We start from the raw sequence: 18,699 nt of genomic DNA on the forward strand, positions 1-18,699 counted from the left end.
ATAAGGAGACAAGCCCAGTATAGATGACAGATTTCGCAAAGGAAAACAGCTCGGGAAAAAGAAGACCGCTGAGGCAGAAGACAACCTCGTCAGAAACACGGCATGCTGGGATAGATCCCCTTGTGCACGGCAAGCCCTGTAGAAACCAAGATGGCAGAGGCTATTTTATGGAGAGCACTGACTGGAACAGGCCTGAAATGATACATCAGCAATCGCTCCTAGCCAGCTAGCGACCTGTATTCGGAGCGCACCTGCAGCAGTAGCCGCGGTTGACGAAGTCGTCGTGTTCAGAGGGACTTGCACACCCCGCAGCCGTACACGCGCTCACGCACAACTGAGGGAGAAAGTCTCGTATGAATCCCGACGAGAAGCAGGACTGTGAGTGTGCGCCACCACAGGCCGAACCCACCCTGGCAGGAGGATTCGACAGGTCGGTGAGGGGTACGGGAGAGCAGCGGGGATTTCTGGGAAACGGACGAGTCAGGGAAACCAGGGGAGTCGAATCGCTGTAAACAGCTACACAGCTAGCACGTCAGCTATTAGAAGCTGAAAGACAATCCGAAAATATCCAGTGCTGTGTTGGTTTTAAGCACTCTCTTAAAAAGTTGTGCCTCGGGTTTTACATCAATGCCAGATTCGTGTGCTAGCTAGCCAGCTATCGTCTGTGTATTTGTCAGGTCCTGTTTTGACAGTTGTACAGTTAGCTAGCTAGCTGGATAGCAAGGTAGCCTCAGGCCAGAAAGTGTAATTTGTGAGGGAAATATAATGTCTGGTTAACTATCTACTTTACAAGTTAGCTTACAAGCTATTTTAATCAGCAGTTAGTCTTAGTCTTAGTCAGCAAACTAGTACGAATGTATTGCCATAAAGGCGAAACTAAGTGTAGGGGGACATTGCCATTCACTGGTCTAGATAGCTGTCTAAAAGTGAACTGCAGTAGTTAACATGCAGTGTCATTACGCTATAGATACGGCGTATCTGTAAGTAAACAACACGTATTTAGCCAGCTAGCTAACGTTAGCTAAGTGGTGTTTTACCATATCCCCCAGCCAGATAGATAGCTGGAAAGCTAATGTGCTAGTTACCCGTTTGCTGTATTAGCTGCGAGAGTGACGTAGTTAGTTGAATCTGTTTACTTTCATTTAAAGTGCATTTTCCCGCCTGTGACCACTGATAGCGTTGATACGGAGCTTGATGAAAACAAGTTTAGCTGATTGCGTGGGGCCTCACTTAACCTTACCCCGCATATCCCTAGCTGTCAGCCTGCAACGTGAAAATACTGTTAAGTATATTAATGGCTAGCTAGCTACCTAGCAAGCAAATGCACTGACAGGTGATGTTGCTAGCTAATAGGATCGATCTACCTTTTATTTCCAAATTATCGTGTTGTTCATTTGCGATATTCTGCAGGACCTGTTTGTTTAGCGATAACATTGGCAGCGAGCCATCTAAATCTTGTCAGCATTTCATTATTTATTGGAACAGTGGTTATTTTCAGGAAGGGATACTTTATTTAGATTAAAGTGGTTTGAAAAATGTTTCAGTTTTGGTTTGTAGGTTGTGAATATTAAAATTTTATACGTTTTAATATTTATTATTATATAGGATGCTGATGAGGGAGTAGATCAGAGTTAATTATGATGAATAATGATGAGGATGATAATACATTTCAGTATTTCATTTGGTAATAGTAATTAAATAGTTTGTAAAACCTATTGACATACATAATTTGCAAGGTTTCATTTTTCCTGATGACAACTCATTCAATGCCCTGTGTCTTTGTGTGTAGTCCTCATTAAAGAGGAATAACAAGTGTGATGCCAAAAAATGTATATTAAATTGTATATCATTGCAGTAGCATTGCCCAGTACAAAGTTTCATTGTTCACAAAATAATTTTGTTTTTCAGAAGACTTGAGGGTTACACATGTCTAGTAAATTATAATTATTAGTACTTTCAGTTTATATATGTAATACATGTTGAAGATTAACCACAGTATATGTATGTTTTACATTTATATGTATTACCCTCAACAATTTCTGTTCCTTTTTCTGCTTCTACTATCAGTAGGTAACTAATTAATTCACTACCAGCTGTTGAGGAACATAAAACTATGACAAAAAAATGAGAAAAGTAATGCTCTTCTGCAAATGTAGGCACAGCACATTACTAGAATGATTGGGCCATCACAGGAAAAGCTTTGTACCTTTCAGGAAAGTGAAAAACTTCCACCCACAGTGCTCTGTTCCGGCTTTCTCTGCAACACGGGTTGCTTACAGCCCTTGGTTTCTGGCAGCTTTGAGTCTCCTGCGACCTTGTGAACTTTCATTGTTATATACCAAATCTAGTTAAGCAACTTTTTTTACATATCTATGTTTTTTTCTTCCCGCAGACATTGGTCCTCACTGCCAGAATCTGTTCTTGCTTATTTTACAGATCGCTAGAGGAGTCTGACACAGAAAACCCTGAAGCAAGCCGAATGTAAGTGCCAGTCTTTGGGCTTATTCATCACATGCTCCCAGTTTCAGCAACTTAACATCTGCATAATTTGTTACTTACTTTCTCTGGTTTTCATTCCAGCAACATATTGATAGACTGATTGTCATGTGTGCGCTCTGCCAAAAGCATGCCTTTTTTTTTAAATTTGATGCATTTTGTAAATCATCACCTTGGTCATCTTATGGTGGGAGATGCTAAGTATGTGGAATCATTATGGAGGCATGATTTGGCCTGTTGCTTGCAGTTGAAATACTTGAGCGCAGAGCTGTGTTTCAGTTGGAGGAGAGTTAATCCCTTTTTCCATTAGTGTGCTGTTCTCTGAAACGCAGAATAAGTCTTGGTTCACGTTTGTCTTTAGTAATGGGATACAAGCACAAACTACACGTGACATTTATGGCCCTGTAACCTTAACTAATAATATATGCTACTTTTTAATGCTTTCCCCCTTATTCCTCTTATTCAATTGCAGCCAACAGCTGTTTTCCATAGCACAGGTCCCACAGTGCACCTACAAGTGGGTAAATGGTGAATGGAAGATAGGCGCATAACCACTGACATCATTAGAGCAGCTCATAGGTGTCTGATGGGTACTGGGCCTACTGTTGACTGGTACAGTAAGGGGACCCTGGCTGACATAACCTACTTTGCACCAGGGGCCAGGAGCCAGGAGCCAGTTATGCTGAGCCGTTGTGACCTCCTGGTCATTGTCAGCTAATGACACAGCCCAGCCTCAAACTAGGGTCTGAGCTGGGTGGGCTCACCTTGCGCTCAGAATGAGTGCCTGTGAGAGGAGATGAAAAAGGACATACACCGCAGTGGTACTGACTTTATGGCATCCCATACAAATGTCCCCCCACTGTTACAAGCTTTTTATACACAAGAGAACAAAGTCTGGATTCACACTGCAGCCACTTCCTCACCTTGATGTGTAAATTGCCTGTTGTAAGAGGGATGCAAGGAAACATTTCTAAGTCCTCCATGTCTGTCATTTTTTGGAGTGGTGCTCTGATGATGCATGGAAATTAAGCATCTCTGTGGAGTAATTCCCAGCTCCCCACTCCTAGGTCCAATGATGGAGATGCAAGCAATGCTAAATAGGGAGACTTTTGCAGATCTTGCTCTCCTTGAAATAGCCTGGGTACGTCATGGCACACTACTGGAAAAGGGATATTAATCCACCTCCTTTAATTAACACTTCCATTGAATTGTCAACTAATGTTTCTTGGTGTCTGTATCAGCAAGGTGGAATAGTTTGAAACTATGCACAAAGCTCAACTGCTGAAAATAACACCCTCAAAATCGCGTGATCTCATTGAAATTAACCAAAGACGTCATGTAATGATTCTAATCTTGATACATTTCACTTCTAACTTAGAAGCTACAACCTGTTCTGTGTCATCTGATTTTGATCCTAGCCAACTGGCTCAACCATCAGGCAACTGAAAACCTATTCTAACTAAAGTAAACATCTCTCATGAATGTTTATGTCCATGTCTCGAAAATATGCTGTAGTCATATCGAAGGGCAGGGTTCCTGGTATCTGAAATTTCCTGCAATTTCTTGTCCATTTCGCACTCTCTTTGAAACTGAGAGAAGTCAAAGCTGGAATAGCATTCAAACAGCTGGGCTGTAGGGCTCGGCCTGCACTTGGAACAGGTCCTGTGAGAGCCACTCGGGAGCCCCCTAAATATAACATTGAAAAACAGACTTACGCAAAGCTTTGTTAAGTTGCAGCAGTGCACGTTCATTCGGTCTTACAACTCCGTCAAAATATTTAATATGAAAATGACTTTTGTTTTTGTAATTAATTTTACAGACCTAAAGATTTTTCATAATCTTTTCAGGAATATAGGTAGATGTCTTTCCATGCTGCACTGCATCTCATTTTTGCTATTTGTAATTTTTTATTTGTGCTTTTTACATGTTTTGCATTCATACCTACATATTTTGTGAGATCTGTCAGCAGCTGAAGACCAAATAATGTTGTGCTATGTTGAATTAAATTGATTTTTCCACACAGACGGCTTATTCTACAAACCTGACGTGGGAAATTCGTATTCAGATGTACATTTGTGCACCTTTTCTAACCACGGACCTATTGAACCACTGTAATATCGCTGCCGTTGCAGTGTTTCACAACTCAGCGGACGTGCAGTCTTCATTGTATACATTCAAAGAATTTATCCTCTGTGGAAATAACATTCTGTGGCATAATATCAAAAATTTGATTGAACAGATTGGTGTAAACATTTTGCTGTGGCACGTCATATAGTTTACACATAGAGTGCGGTTGTACCCTTGGCCAAGTTATTTGACTTTGGCCAATGTATTTACTCTGAATTGTAAATATTCAGCTCTGTAAATTGATAACATGAAAATTGTAAGCTATGCGAGTGAATAAGAGAGTCTGCTAAGCAAAAGTAATTTATCGTGATATATTTTTAGATGTAGACATAAACTTAATGTATTTGCTCCAAATATGATGTGAAAATAATATTTAAGAATAGGAAAAGAAGTCCAGAATGGTCTTCGGAGCAAAGAAATTAAAAGTGTAGATCTAATGATCAAACTTAAGCTGATGATTGTGGATTTTAGCTCCTTCAGTTTGTGTGTCTGTATATATTTCCTGATAGTTTTGTAGAGGGGACTGTGATAATAAAGGGCTTCCATACGAATGCCTGGGTTTTTGGATGAGCAATTTTTTCCACTGGAAATCCGCCAGTCATTCGGCAGTTTTTTTCTATTCTATAGTGAAGGATTGGGAAATCAAAAAAAAAAAAATCAACTGAGATTTTCATTGTAACGTCGCAGCTGACGAGAATGCTTTGAGAACCATATTGAAACTGTTTGCTGAGTGATCCTGCACAGAGCTCTCCAGGGTAAGCTTCACAGGCAAGGGCCATCCAGTCTTTCTCTGTCAGACAGAGTAAGCATCCTTTGTCAGGCACTCAGAGTTTCATCACTGAATGTAAAGCATTATGCAGTGTGTTTTTGATGTAATGCCAGGAGGAGTAGAGAGTTCCCATGTGCACACTTTAAAACTATGTTTTAAGCCACTGTCCGCGTTCACTGTAATGCTGTCACCACAGGATCTTACTTCAGCTGTTTCCTCACGGTTTAATCAATAGCAGGGTTATTGATTCCCCCACAGAGTCAAAGGGACCTGGTTCAGTCTCACCCTATGAGTGGTTCCGTCTGGAAGTATTTTCATTTGGAGGCTTTGGGCATCAGAAGGTTTTGCTGCAGGTCGTATCAAATGTGGACACTGAGCAAATCCTCTGAGTCTGGTGGCGTCTTCTTCAGATCTCTCTGTGCACCCCAAACTGAGGCCTCTGCAGTCGAATAGCAGGGTGGTTTGCCCTTAACTTTGACAACATGAAATTACTTACAGCCTGGGAATTTCTCATGTTTCCTGTGGCATGTGGGGATTCATAGCCACACAGACACAAAATGCTTGTTTGCTGCTTCGGTAATGATAGGAGGGAGACTATGTATTATGTCTGAAATAAATTGTTATATCCATGCGATTCTTCCAGGGCAAATGAGAATTTATAGAGTGGGGTTAACTGTATAGAAAGTAGTTCTCGGACTAGAGCCTATAAAATAGTTTAATTTGTGATAAGCTACTGTAATTTGTTACACTTGTTTCTTCAACAAGCTATAGCCACCATAGCATTGCCTGGGTACCATGAATTACTGTAGTTTGGAAGCCTGGAATTCAGTATTTACAACCGTTTTTAAAATGTGTGTGTGGTTGATATTCAGAATGAAGTAAACAATGTAATGAATACAACACTGCTGTATTGTAATGTAAAACAGTGGCTTTCACCTCTTTGGAAATACAGGAAGCATAGATTATAGTCATTTGACACTGTTTATAATCACTTCATGGTTTTAAAACGCAGAACAGAAAGGCGTCAATTGGCTTTTAGCCAATAACTGTTTATTGATGTATTGGTTAGTATTGGTCTTGATTCACTTTGATGTCTGAATGTAACCTATGTAAAAAATTTTCTGCAATGTGTGTTCAAAAGTGATGATGGAGTGAATTTATATGTTGTGGTTTTAACTGTGGTCCATTGTATTACTGAGATTTTGTACAATATGCGAGGTGGAAGATGGTGGTTGACCATCAAGTTGAAGTGAATTGTACCAAATGTGGTCAACGATGCCCCCCCCCCCCTCCTTACTTAAACCTAAAGCAGTGAAGTGATGCAGTGATGTCTGTCATGTGTAAATGCAGTTCTTGCTGTGGGTTTTGTGATTGGGCTGCCTACCTGAAGGGCTGCACTAATCCTTATGCTTCCGTTTTGAATGTCTGGTGCAGGAAGCGAGCCGCCGCAAAGCATCTAATAGAGCGCTACTACCACCAGTTAACTGAGGGCTGTGGAAATGAAGCCTGCACGAATGAGTTCTGTGCATCCTGTCCCGGTTTCCATCGTATGGATAACAATGCGGCCGCCGTCAAGGCCCTTGAGCTGTATAAGATTAACGCCAAACTCTGTGATCCTCACCCTTCCAAGAAAGGAGCCAGCTCTGCGTATCTAGAGAACAGTGCCAAAGGACCCCATCACAACTCCGCCTGCAGTGACAGGAAGATGAACCGCAAAGACCTGCACCCCACGAGGGACGACTTCAAAGGTGAGCCCTCACAACCATGCTTCTACCGCCGTTGTAGGGTCAAACTGTGGGTATATGTGCCCTGTATGGATCTATGGTTATAGGACCAAATTAAGATAAAAAAAAGTCAATTGCAAAATGTTGCCGTTCTCACCTCTTTGTCAGAAAGACAGTCTGAGTGAAATGTAGCACAGTCCAGGAATGTACAGATTGACAAATACTTGTAGTTTATATAGTTGACCCAAGTAATGTACCACTTAAAACACCTCCATGATGGAAAAAAACTTCTGTGGCATCTAGCTGCTAACAAGAGGCGCAGATCTAGCTGTGTCCTATATGCTATGTTGAAACATTGAGGAGTCGTAGCCGATTTGACAGAAGCAGCCCTCTTTTGGCATCTGTTTTCCGTATCAGATACATAGCATTATGCCTCTGGCTGATCCCAGAGCAGCGGGACTGTATCCTGCTGCACTGGAAGCCTTCCATCATCTGAGTGCAGCTCACCCCTGCTCTGTTCTTCTCAGAGCATTTGAACTATTTTTGAACCTGTGAGTTAACAGCTCTACATTAAAAAAAAACCCTCAATCCACTGTTCTTTGCACTCTGCCTCCAGCAGGGGAGATCCATATTTTGCCAGCTGAGGTGCTAAGTGTTAGTCATGCTCACTGTTTTAATGCCGCAAACCAAATGTGATACATTCCTGTCCTCAGAAGTGATGTACAGCAAAAGGCTTGCTGTGAAGGTGTAGGGGGCCGATTTGGAACGGTTTACGTGATGAAAGAGATATTGTGTGCCACTGCATAGATCAAAGTGTTTTTGCGTTTTTTGAGGCTGTGTTTGGAGTGCAGCTGTCTTTTTCAGGTTTTGAAATGTATATATACATATGAGTGAATTTTTGGTAGCGTTGATGGGGTGGTTCACTGGTAGTGTTTGCTTGAAGCCTTCAGGGAAATGAGACAAACCTGTCAGACAAATGGGTCTCTAAGAATACTACATGATCCCTAACAGAGCTGCACCAAATCCACTGTTAATACTTTTTAATGAAAATGTTTATCTCTTGAGACCCTAACTGACATGATTGGGAACTCTTCCATCTAACGCATGTTTCATTATTTTGTTTGCTGCTTTCACAGATTTGAATTACCTGACGGAGGAGAAGGTGTATGAAATTCTGGACATGTGTGGGGAGAAGGAGGACTACTCCCCTCTGATCCGCGTCATTGGCCGGGTCTTCTCCAGCGCCGAGGGCCTGGTGCAGAGCTTCCGAAAGGCCAAGCAGCACACGAAGGAGGAGCTTAAGTCCCTCCAGGCCAAGGACGAGGACAAGGACGAGGATGAGAAGGAGAAGGCCGCCTGCTCCGCCGCTGCCATGGAGGAGGATTCTGAGGCCTCCTCTTCCAGGACAGAAGAGGGAGCCGCACAAGGGGACAATAACGTTCAAAAGCTGGGGCCTGACGAGGTGTCAGTGGACGTGGAGGCGGTGCGGAGGGTCTATAACAAACTGCTGGCCAACGAGAAGGTCGAGGCGGCGTTTCTCAACGCGCTGGTGTACCTGTCGCCTAACGTGGAGTGCGACCTGACGTACCACAACGTGTACTCCCGGGACCCCAACTATCTGAACCTGTTCGTCATAGTGATGGAGAACAGCAACCTCCACAGCCCCGAGTACCTGGAGATCGCCCTGCCCTTGTTCTGCAAGGCCATGAGCAAGCTGCCCCTGCCGGCGCTGGCCAAGCTGGCGCGGCTCTGGTCCCAGTACAGCGCCGAGCAGATCCGCCGCATGACCGAGACCTTCCAGCAGCTCATCACCTACAAGGTCATCAGCAACGAGTTCAGCGGCCGCAACCTGGTGAACGACGACGACGCCGTGGTGGCGGCCACCAAGTGCTTGAAAATCATCTACTATGCAAACCTCCTGGGCGGGGACCTGGACACGGAGAACAACGAGGAGGAGGACGAGGAGCCCGTCCCGGAGTCCAGCGAGCTTACGCTGCAGGAGCTGCTCGGGGAGGAGCGTCGGAACAAGAAGGGGCCCCGTGTCGACCCCCTGGAGACGGAGCTGGGCGTCAAGACCACTGACTGCCGGCGGCCGCTCATCCCCTTCGAGGAGTTCGTCAACGAGCCACTCAACGACGTGCTGGAGATGGACAAGGACTACACCTTCTTCAAGGTGGAGACGGAGAACAAGTTCTCCTTCATGACCTGCCCCTTCATCCTCAACGCCGTCACCAAGAACCTGGGCCTCTACTACGACAACCGGATCCGAATGTACAGCGAGAGGCGCATCACTGTGCTCTACAGCCTGGTCCAGGGCCAGCAGCTCAACCCCTACCTGCGGCTCAAGGTGCGCAGAGACCACATCATCGATGACGCCCTCGTCAGGGTAAGTGAGGGGAGGCATCTCGGCCGTTTTTTTGTGTGTGATAGAATTCTGTGGTAACAGTGTCATTTCAAGGTTTTCTTTCCTGGCTTGACTTCGCAGTGGGTTACTTAAGAGTTTGGGTATGAGGCTTGTTGATACTTGCAATGTGTAGAGCATGAATATAGCAACGTGACTTATTGTTTCTCATTCTGTGAGGCACATGAAAGGATAATACACTATTCTGATATTTAAAAAAATTTCATGATTTTTGTGTTGAAGGCTTAGGTAGTGTTCAAGTGAGGTCATTGCGATCACAAAATTGTTACCATCTGAATTTTAAGACAAGAAATGTCATGGATGTTAGTGGGCTGATTGCTGATTGTTTTACCCCGTTCAAGTTATAAAGTGTCTTGGCCTGCAGTTCAGCACACTTCAGACACCTTGCATATAACCTGTAATTTCTTCACATTTGCATCTCAGTTCATGTTTTGGATGGAAGATGAGCAGAGCTTGTAACCGAAATGTTGCTGGTTCAGTTCCCTGCTGGAGCACTGCTGTTATAGCCTTGGGCAAGACGCTTAACCTGCAATTGCCTCAGTAAATATCCAGCTGTATAAATTGATAAAACTGTAACCTATGTAAGTCGCTCTGGATAAGAGCATCTGCTAAATGACAGTAATGTAATATAATGTAAAGACACCAGTTCCCAACACTGCAGTTTTCTGAGTTTAGCATTTAGGCTACCACAGTGGGGGAATTTCATTTTAAATTTCTGTTTAATGCCTCTGATTTGGACACTTCTATAACTTGTGCTGCCAGAAAGTTAGATTCCCAAAAGGAAGATTTCGGTCCCAGCTGCTGAACACATTCTGGATCAAACATGAATGTGCACATGGTTTCTGCTTCTGTGCTGCTGAGTGGCGCTGCGCTTGCCATGTAGGCCAGCATCTTACTGCGCTGTTCTGCTGTCGGCTGTGCTGACTGTAAGAGCTGTGGGGGAAAAAATCCTAATTACAGCACAGCAGAATAATCAGTTCTAATATAGCCAAATCTAACCAATGACAAAACCTTGAATAAGTCATTCTGTGGGAACGGATGCCATCAGTACAGCCATTTCAGATTTTTTTTTGTGTTTGTGTGTGTGTGTGTGTGTGTGTGTGTGTGTGACACAGCCAAGCATTTGTCTTGGCCGAGTCTGCTTAAACCTGGTCCAGGACATATGAAAGGTCTGTAGAGTCCTGCATGATTCCCTTCTCTGAGAGTGGATTAAAGCGAGCTTGTAGCTGTCCAGAATTGTTTAGCTCTCACCAAGACTGCAACAAATATAGCTGATATGGAAAGCAATTCAGCGGGCCAGGTTTGGTTTGGTGGAGCATACAGTGCCCATTGATTTCATGTTCTTTCTCTGTAGCTTGAGATGATCGCCATGGAAAATCCTGCAGACTTGAAGAAACAGCTCTATGTGGAGTTTGAGGGAGAGCAGGGAGTAGATGAAGGAGGAGTTTCCAAAGAGTTCTTTCAGCTTGTAGTGGAAGAGATCTTCAACCCAGACATTGGTAAGAAGCATTGTAACTTGTGTAATTATTTTACTTGTTAGATTTTCAGATTTGTTTTTATCCTGATGCAAATGAAAACGCTGTTGTTTTTATTCTGGGAACTATTCTGTAGAAGAGTATTCACTTCTTTGGATCTGCCAAATGAGAAAATTAATATCAGTATTATATGTATATTTTAACCAGGTAGATGATGTAATTGGCAGACTGAATAATGAAGAGAACTTCATACTGCCCATGTTGCTGTACATTTATTGTTTGGCCCTTGGATATTTATATTTAATGGCAAAAATATATAAGTATTCTAAATCCTACAGATTTTGGAAAAAATCTTTCGCTGTCTGGTAAATCACTTTTTTGAAGTGCTTGGTCTTGCTTGTGAGCTTTGGTGTCTTAAGTTGTCCATTGTCTGTACATGTTCTTGCCTTTATGATTTCCCTGGGTGCTGCAGGAATGTTCACACACGATGAAACCACGAGGCTGTTCTGGTTTAACCCATCCTCATTTGAGACGGAAGGCCAGTTCACGCTCATCGGCATCGTCCTGGGCCTCGCCATTTACAACAACTGCATCCTGGATGTGCACTTCCCCATGGTGGTCTACAGGAAGCTGATGGGCAAGAAAGGAACTTTCCGTGACCTTGCAGATTCTCACCCGGTAAATATCCAATGTCTCTAATGTCCCAAACATGTAAAAAAGGAGAATTTATGGGGTGAATTATCACCTTTTTTTTCAATGTTTGAAATTATTGCCAGTATACTTATGAGAATGATATTTAAGAAACCAGGTTTAACAAATACCATTTGAGTTTGGCAGTTGCAGGTATTAAAGAAAAATATTAATTACAGAATGAAAAAAGTTCATTGTAATACTGTCTCTAGTGGGTGATTGTAGGGGTAAGCACACTAGTTTCAGTAGAGGTCTGCATATTGGAAAGAAACTCTTGTAACACTATGCCTTGCAATACACACAGGAGAAGTTTTTTAAATTCTGATATTTCATCTCTGCTCAACTGTTTACTGAAGGTCAACATTAAATTAAATGTGTTTAGGATATGTAGGATTTGTATACTGTAGTTTTGTTGGTTTAAAAAAGTCCTTTAAATAGCAGTTATTAGGCCAGCCCCTGTCAATGGACCACATATTTGCTCGTGTAAGGGAAATATAGCGAGTTTCTGTGTCTCTTGCAGGTCCTTTACCAGAGTCTGAAGGACCTGCTGGAATATGAGGGTAGTGTTGAGGAGGACATGATGATCACCTTTCAGATATCCCAGACCGACCTGTTTGGGAACCCTCTTATGCATAACTTACGGGAGAATGGAGACAAAATACCTGTCACCAATGAAAACAGAAAGGTGAATGACCACCCGTCTCTCTCCAAGCTGCCTGGAAAACAGGACATTTAGTGCATGTGGTTGATTTTATTGGTGCAGTGGTGCCATTTCTTTCAAATGTATGTATTGCGGTGTACAATTTTATGTATATGTCAGTATACATCACTATAAGGCATGTCAGTATTTTACGTTTCCACAAAAATTATGAAACTTTAACGGGTTTTATTTCTGTTCAGTTAATGGAGACACATTCCACAGTCACTGCAAATGACATGCTAAAATGGGTGTTCAGAGAAGAAAGTGAACAGAACATCAGGTGCAGTGGAGTAAAAGCATTTACAGTCAGTGATATTGTTAAACCTGTTCTTTGCTCTCTTGACCAAATGTAATCATGACCATAAACTGAAGCAAAGCGATATTTTAAATAAAAGGTTGACATACACTATGTGGATAAAAGTATTTGGCCACACCTGTTTTTCAGGGTTTGGGCTAGGCCCCTTATCTCCAGTGAAGGGAAATCTTAATGCTTCAGCATACCAAGACATTTTGGACAATGCTATGCTTGCAACTTTGTGGCAACAGTTTGGGGAAGGCCCTTTTCTATTCCAACATGACTGTGCCCCAGTGCACAAAGCAAGGACTATAAAGACATGGCTTGATGAGTTCGGTGTGGAAGAACTTGACTGGCCCGCACAGAGCCCTGACCTCAACCTCATCGAGCACCTTTGGGATGAACTGGAACGGAGATTGTGAGCCAGGCCTTCTTGTCCAACATCAGTGCCTGACCTCATAAATGCTCTACAGAATGAATGGGCACAAATTCCCACAGAAACACTCCAAAATTTTGTGGAAAGCCTTCCAAGAAGAGTGGAAGCTGTTATAGCTGCAAAAGGGGGACAACTCCATATTAAAGCATATGTATTTGAATCCAGTGTTATTACAATGTAATGGTCAGGCATCCAAATACTTTTGTCCATATAGTGTATTTGCAGACCCTTTTATTTGGATGAAGTTTATGCGTATGAATTGTACCAATGTTATGCAAGGCAAAAAAAGGGCTAAACAACTCATTTCAGGATTGTTTCTTGAAACGACAAAGGCTAATTGTTTTGTTTCTCCAATGCAGGAGTTTGTTGCTCAGTATGCTGATTACATGCTCAACAAAAGCGTAGAAAAGCAGTTTAAGGCCTTCAGAAGAGGTTTTCACATGGTCACAAACGAGTCGCCTTTAAAGTATTTATTTCGGCCAGAAGAAATTGAGCTACTCATCTGTGGAAGCAGGGTAAGAGCCCCACAGTTCTGGGAAATTTGGAGACTGAAGCATTTTTCATGTGTGGTCCTCCAGTCGCCCTTCATTCAAACACTTGCCTGTGTCCTTCTGTGTACCCAGAACCTAGATTTTCAAGCACTTGAAGAAACGACGGAGTATGATGGCGGCTACAGCAGGGATTCGCCTATCATTAAGTAAGGAGATATTTTGGATAGTTTGAGTGAATGGAGCGTTTAATGCGGCCAAGATGGTCCTGTTATTGAAAAGTGGGTCGCATGATGAATTAAGATTATTTCCATTTAAATTTCTTCTTCCAATATGTTAGTCTGTAAGCAAAATTTGAAGGCAGGAGGTGCTGCTTATGGTTTACTGTGTGTGTGTGTGTGTGTGTGTGTGTGTGTGTGTGTGTGTGTGTGTGTGTGTGTGTGGACTGTTTTGTTTAACAGTATTCAGCTAAATTTCTCTGTGGTTGTGCTTTGTGCCCACCACATTCATGCTGAGAGGATATGAAAGTGAAGCTGGAGACAGTGTTATTCTCATTAATGTAGAACACCGAGGGAAGGAAACATGAATCAAAATGAGCACAAACACTTGCCAGATTATTTAGAAAATGGCTTTGACATCAAAGGCATCTTTTTAGCATGCTTGCCAAGCACTGGTGCTAATTTTCCTAATTTTGTTTATTGGACTGAGTCATTGAATGTCCCATAGCTTCCTAAGCACTAAATTTCAGTGTTGAATTTGTTATTTAATTTGTACTAATTTCTCATGTTGAATTGATTATTTCAAACACAGGCCGACACAATGACACCACCTACCTGTCAGAAGTCAGCCATAATAGTATTGTTGTGACAGATGTCAGTATGTTAATATCTAGCGGATTCTGCGTGTTCAAAGTTTATTCAGTAAGGGAGAAGAACTCTTGTTCATCAAAAAGCAACTTTTTCAGAGTAAGCATTTTCACCAAAGCAGCAGAACAATGTTGTTTTTTTTTTCCTGCAACTGACTGAAATGTAGCACCCAAAAGCAAGGATATATGGACTGACTAATTTGAATAGTTATTATGGGACAGACGTTATTAGTGACGCTTGACTGATTCTTACGGAAGTTCTCTGCAGTTTTCAAAGGGTGTAAATAAAGTGCAAATAGTGGTAACATCCGTTAACAAGTGTACACCTGCTGTTTTCAACTGGTAAAGTGCAATTAGCATGTACATCCTAAAAGCTGTGGTTATCCATGTTTTGTGATGAGAGTAAGATAATAATATGGTTGTATAATAATTTGGTTTGAGAAAAATAATAACAAGAAGACAAAACTGACAAATGACAATAGTTTGCTAATATAGATGTAAACTAGCAGTGTAAATGCAATGTAGAGTATGATGTTTTAATAAATAAATTTGATAGAAGTGGGAGTAATTGAAATTAAAATTTTCTTTATAATTTGCCTTTAAGAAGTATGGAAGCCCTCAATGGCTGTGAGCAGAGAAAAGGATGATGATGATGATGATGATGATGATGATGATAACATTACATTTGCATGCATTGTCAGGGACTTCTGGGAAACGGTGCACTCTTTTGGGGAGGAGCAGAAGAGGCTCTTTCTGCAGTTCACCACAGGCACGGATCGAGCCCCTGTGGGAGGGTTGGGCAAACTGAAGATGATCATTGCTAAAAACGGCCCAGACACAGACAGGTGAGGCACTGCACAGGGCCGGGGGGGCACCTGAGAGAGAGGCTTAGGATGGCTGCTGTGTGCTGAACAGCACCATGGTTATGAATGTGATGTAGTGCTTAGAGCACTGGATTCTGAACCAGAGCGTTGTTGGTTCTGATTATTGATGGTACGCTTCTGTTATGTTCTAGAGCAAAGCGCTCCACATTGCATAAAGAAAACCAGCTGCATAAATGCATTCTATTAATTGTTTGGTGTAAATATAAGCACTGTATAGCAAATAAAAGCTTTGCAAGTCGTCCTGGAAAAGGGCTTAAATAATGTAATGTGTCATGCTGGGGCAATATAAAATGACAGACTTAACACTCAGCAAGACTGCTAAATGGAAAAAAAATAATCTAGACCTTTAAGAACTACACAAATTGCATTTTTAAAATTTACATGCAATTTTCTGTCTTCTGGAATGGGAAAAGGATTGGGACTATAAATAAACCTCTGGAATATCGTAGCTTCTAGTGAAACTACATTTTCAAGAAATGTACCCATCACACTTTGTAACACACAGATGGGACATACCATCTATCATGTGCTAGCTGGTGTGGTCTGTTGCAGAGACCTGAGACAAACAGCAAAAGTAAATACATTGAGTCATTAATGTGCCAGTGTGACTGCTTTGATTTTCCTGAGTTCTTTCTTTGATGTTGCATTCAAATCAGTGCAGTTGCAATAATGGATAGATTATCAGCAAAATCTCAGCCATAAAAAAATAGTATTTAATTTTCTAACAAACCTGGAATGCCTACATAGCCAGCAGGACCACATATCCATGAAAGTAGTTATCTACACCTTCAGTAACACTGTATAAATTGTGGCTGTCCTGCCTTTGAATTTCATGTTTTTCAGTTGTATCTTTTCAATTGATCGAATTGCTGCAGCCAGAATTAAGCCCTTCTGATTTACAATTTAGTTTAATATCACTGATACATGATGTGCAGTTTGAAGACTGATGAGTCATCATGTAGTTAAAGGTGATGGGTATATTCAGGGATGGGGGCTGATGATGGTCGGTGATGTTTTTTTTTTTTTTTTTTTTCCTCGACCAAGCCAGGTTTGTGAGGTTTACTGTGTACATTTTATAGCAAGCAGTCTGAGACTCGCTGTAACATGGTGTCGTCCCCGCTCTCCCCTCCGCTGTCCCCAGGTTGCCCACGTCCCACACCTGCTTCAACGTCCTGCTGCTGCCCGAGTACAGCACCAAGGAGAAGCTGCGAGAGAGGCTGCTGAAGGCCATCACCTACGCCAAAGGGTTCGGTATGCTGTGAGGCGAGAGCCCAGGAGCAGGGACACGGCACGGCCCGCCCGCGCAGAACTAATCCACTTTTGGGAAGCGATGAAAACAACAATAATAGAGAAACAAGCAAAAAAAAAAAAAAAAAAAAAAGGAAAAAAGAAAGGAAAAATGAAAAGGGTTATTGAGCTCCGATTGTCCTGTGCCTGTGTCTGCCATCCAGCTGAAACCGGGATTAGTGGGAACAGCAGAGAAACCACATATGATCAAACCTTTTTTTTTTTTTTTTCTTTTTTGGTCCCCTCTCATGTGACTGTGTTACATATTTCCCTGTCTGTACAGAAAAGATTTTTTCCTTACTATTTATTTTAAGGGTTAAATCAGTTCTTTTGATGTCTGCCTGGAGTGTACTGTAACTTTTTTTTTTTCCTTTTCTTTTTTTGTGGGGGAGGGATGGTTGGGTATGCTTAAGATCAAAGCGTTCAAAAATGAACATGTAATATTGGGAAAAAAAATCCATTTGTACGAAAAAGAAATAGAGAAAAAAAAAACCTTTAATCTTGTAGTCTCCAGCTCTGTTACTTTCACCCCCTAATGCCCCCCCCCCCCCCCCCCCCCCCCCCCATTCCCCAAAGTTTCTGTGTCTGGGCAGCTCCTGTTCCCTTAATACAGACCCACCATGACAAAAACCCTTGCTCTTGAAGTTCTCCCAAAGAACTCCCAAAGAGCTACCATCCATACACAATAATGGAGGTGAGTTCTGGGAATATTTAGAAACCTCCAAATCGTCACCCCAAACACGTGTCTCGTCACGCCCCTTGCCCGAGTTTTCACTGCACCATACCCCACTCAGCAGACTACGACCTTAGCCTCGAAATTGTTTGTTTTCTCATTGCTCCATTATGCTTCACATTTTCTAAAAGGCTAGAAAGTTGTTTTTTGAGAGTTTACACCATCCTCTTCCCCAAAAAGGATGTATTTTCAAGCAAACCATACACAGCGCTTAAGAGTAAAGAGATTGATGTTTAATATTTTTGCGTGTGAAAGTGCACTTACAAATTTTTCAGAATGTTAGTGAATTGTATGTACAGCCTGTTACCGTGAGATTTTAATTTTTTGCAAGCATCAATCGAAAGTCTTCCCAGTTAGCCTTTTTTTTTTTTACCAGCTGTGAATATTTAAAAGGCAGCTAGGGTTATTCTATGAGAAAACAAAACACAGAGAAAGTGCAAAGTGGTTGGGCACACAGCACATTTGCCAGTCTGCCTTTGAAGGGCTGTTTACCTGGTGTGTGCTTGGTGCAGCCATCCCAACACGTTTCCTGTGTTTTTCGTTTTCCAATACTGACTTTTTTTTCTGAAAACAATTCATCCAGCACTTATTTTTTTGCAGAGAACAGCTCTACGTGCCAATTTAAATTCAGGAAAGATGCTGTCGGAATGCATACTCGCTGTGTTTCGAAGAGGCCCGCCTTTATCACATGAGCATAACTGCCACCATGTCATCACATGCCACTTTGGCAACTTGTGCTGCTGCTTTTGGCCAGTCTCAGGCACCTTTACATCCAAGGTATACTGTGCTTGGAGAATCAGAATTTGCCAGCTGACCTTTAAAAACCTCCAACTGTGTTTACTTTGGATTAACAAGAGGAGATGACATCTGTCGTCCTCCTCTTCCCCACAGTTCAAAGACAAAACATCCACTCATCCATTTTCATTCTTTCTGGGGAGCTTTCATAAGGAATGTTTTTTTTTGTTTGTTTAGTTTTTTCTTTTAGGTAGGACTCCAGACATTGAACGTTTGAAAGCCAATTTGTGAAATGCCATCTACAGTGCTATGTTGAACAGTATTGTTTGTTTTAATATTTTAGTGGCTAGTTTATTCACTTCACAGTCGCTCAACCTGGACGTGTGTGTCTGGGAGGAAGACTGTCGAATAGCTCGGATCATACCACTATACAGGTGTGCCAAAGTGCACGCAATCCGACCTCCACCCCACCTCCGTGCCCCTGATCCACCTGTTTTTTTTTTTTTGGTTTTGGTGTGTTTGGATTGTGCTGTTTTAATTTCATGTACCTGTGGTTGTATTGCTGCTGCTGCT

General features: G+C 42.2%; 1 protein-coding gene across 2 annotated transcripts; it reads left to right on the forward strand.

Annotated features, from left to right (window-relative positions):
* The first annotated feature begins 58 nt into the window (after positions 1-58).
* On the forward strand, positions 59-16,751 carry LOC118785722 (ubiquitin-protein ligase E3A). Of its 2 annotated transcripts, none has more exons than XM_036540620.1 (11): positions 59-430; positions 2,437-2,481; positions 6,827-7,140; positions 8,253-9,502; positions 10,893-11,037; positions 11,486-11,691; positions 12,224-12,388; positions 13,494-13,649; positions 13,758-13,831; positions 15,189-15,332; positions 16,513-16,751. In XM_036540620.1, exons 1-11 carry the CDS (start codon positions 354-356, stop codon positions 16,631-16,633), a joined length of 2,697 nt encoding a protein of 898 aa, XP_036396513.1. In that variant the 5' UTR covers positions 59-353; the 3' UTR covers positions 16,634-16,751. The 2 variants fall into 2 exon arrangements, with proteins under 2 accessions (XP_036396513.1, XP_036396514.1); XM_036540621.1 differs by having other exon boundaries at positions 421-430; positions 7,023-7,140.
* The last annotated feature ends 1,948 nt before the right edge of the window (positions 16,752-18,699 follow it).

Source organism: Megalops cyprinoides, chromosome 11 (assembly GCF_013368585.1).
Source record: "Megalops cyprinoides isolate fMegCyp1 chromosome 11, fMegCyp1.pri, whole genome shotgun sequence".
NCBI classification, from domain to species: Eukaryota; Metazoa; Chordata; class Actinopteri; order Elopiformes; family Megalopidae; genus Megalops; species Megalops cyprinoides.

Bases quoted from the DNA above. Each gene is read 5' to 3' on its own strand.
- LOC118785722 (XM_036540620.1), top strand. From the start codon at position 354: ATGAATCCCGACGAGAAGCAGGACTGTGAGTGTGCGCCACCACAGGCC. The intron at 431-2,436 runs GTCGGTGAGGGG...CTTATTTTACAG, and splicing joins CTGGCAGGAGGATTCGACAG to ATCGCTAGAGGAGTCTGACA. The intron at 7,141-8,252 runs GTGAGCCCTCAC...CTGCTTTCACAG, and splicing joins CACGAGGGACGACTTCAAAG to ATTTGAATTACCTGACGGAG.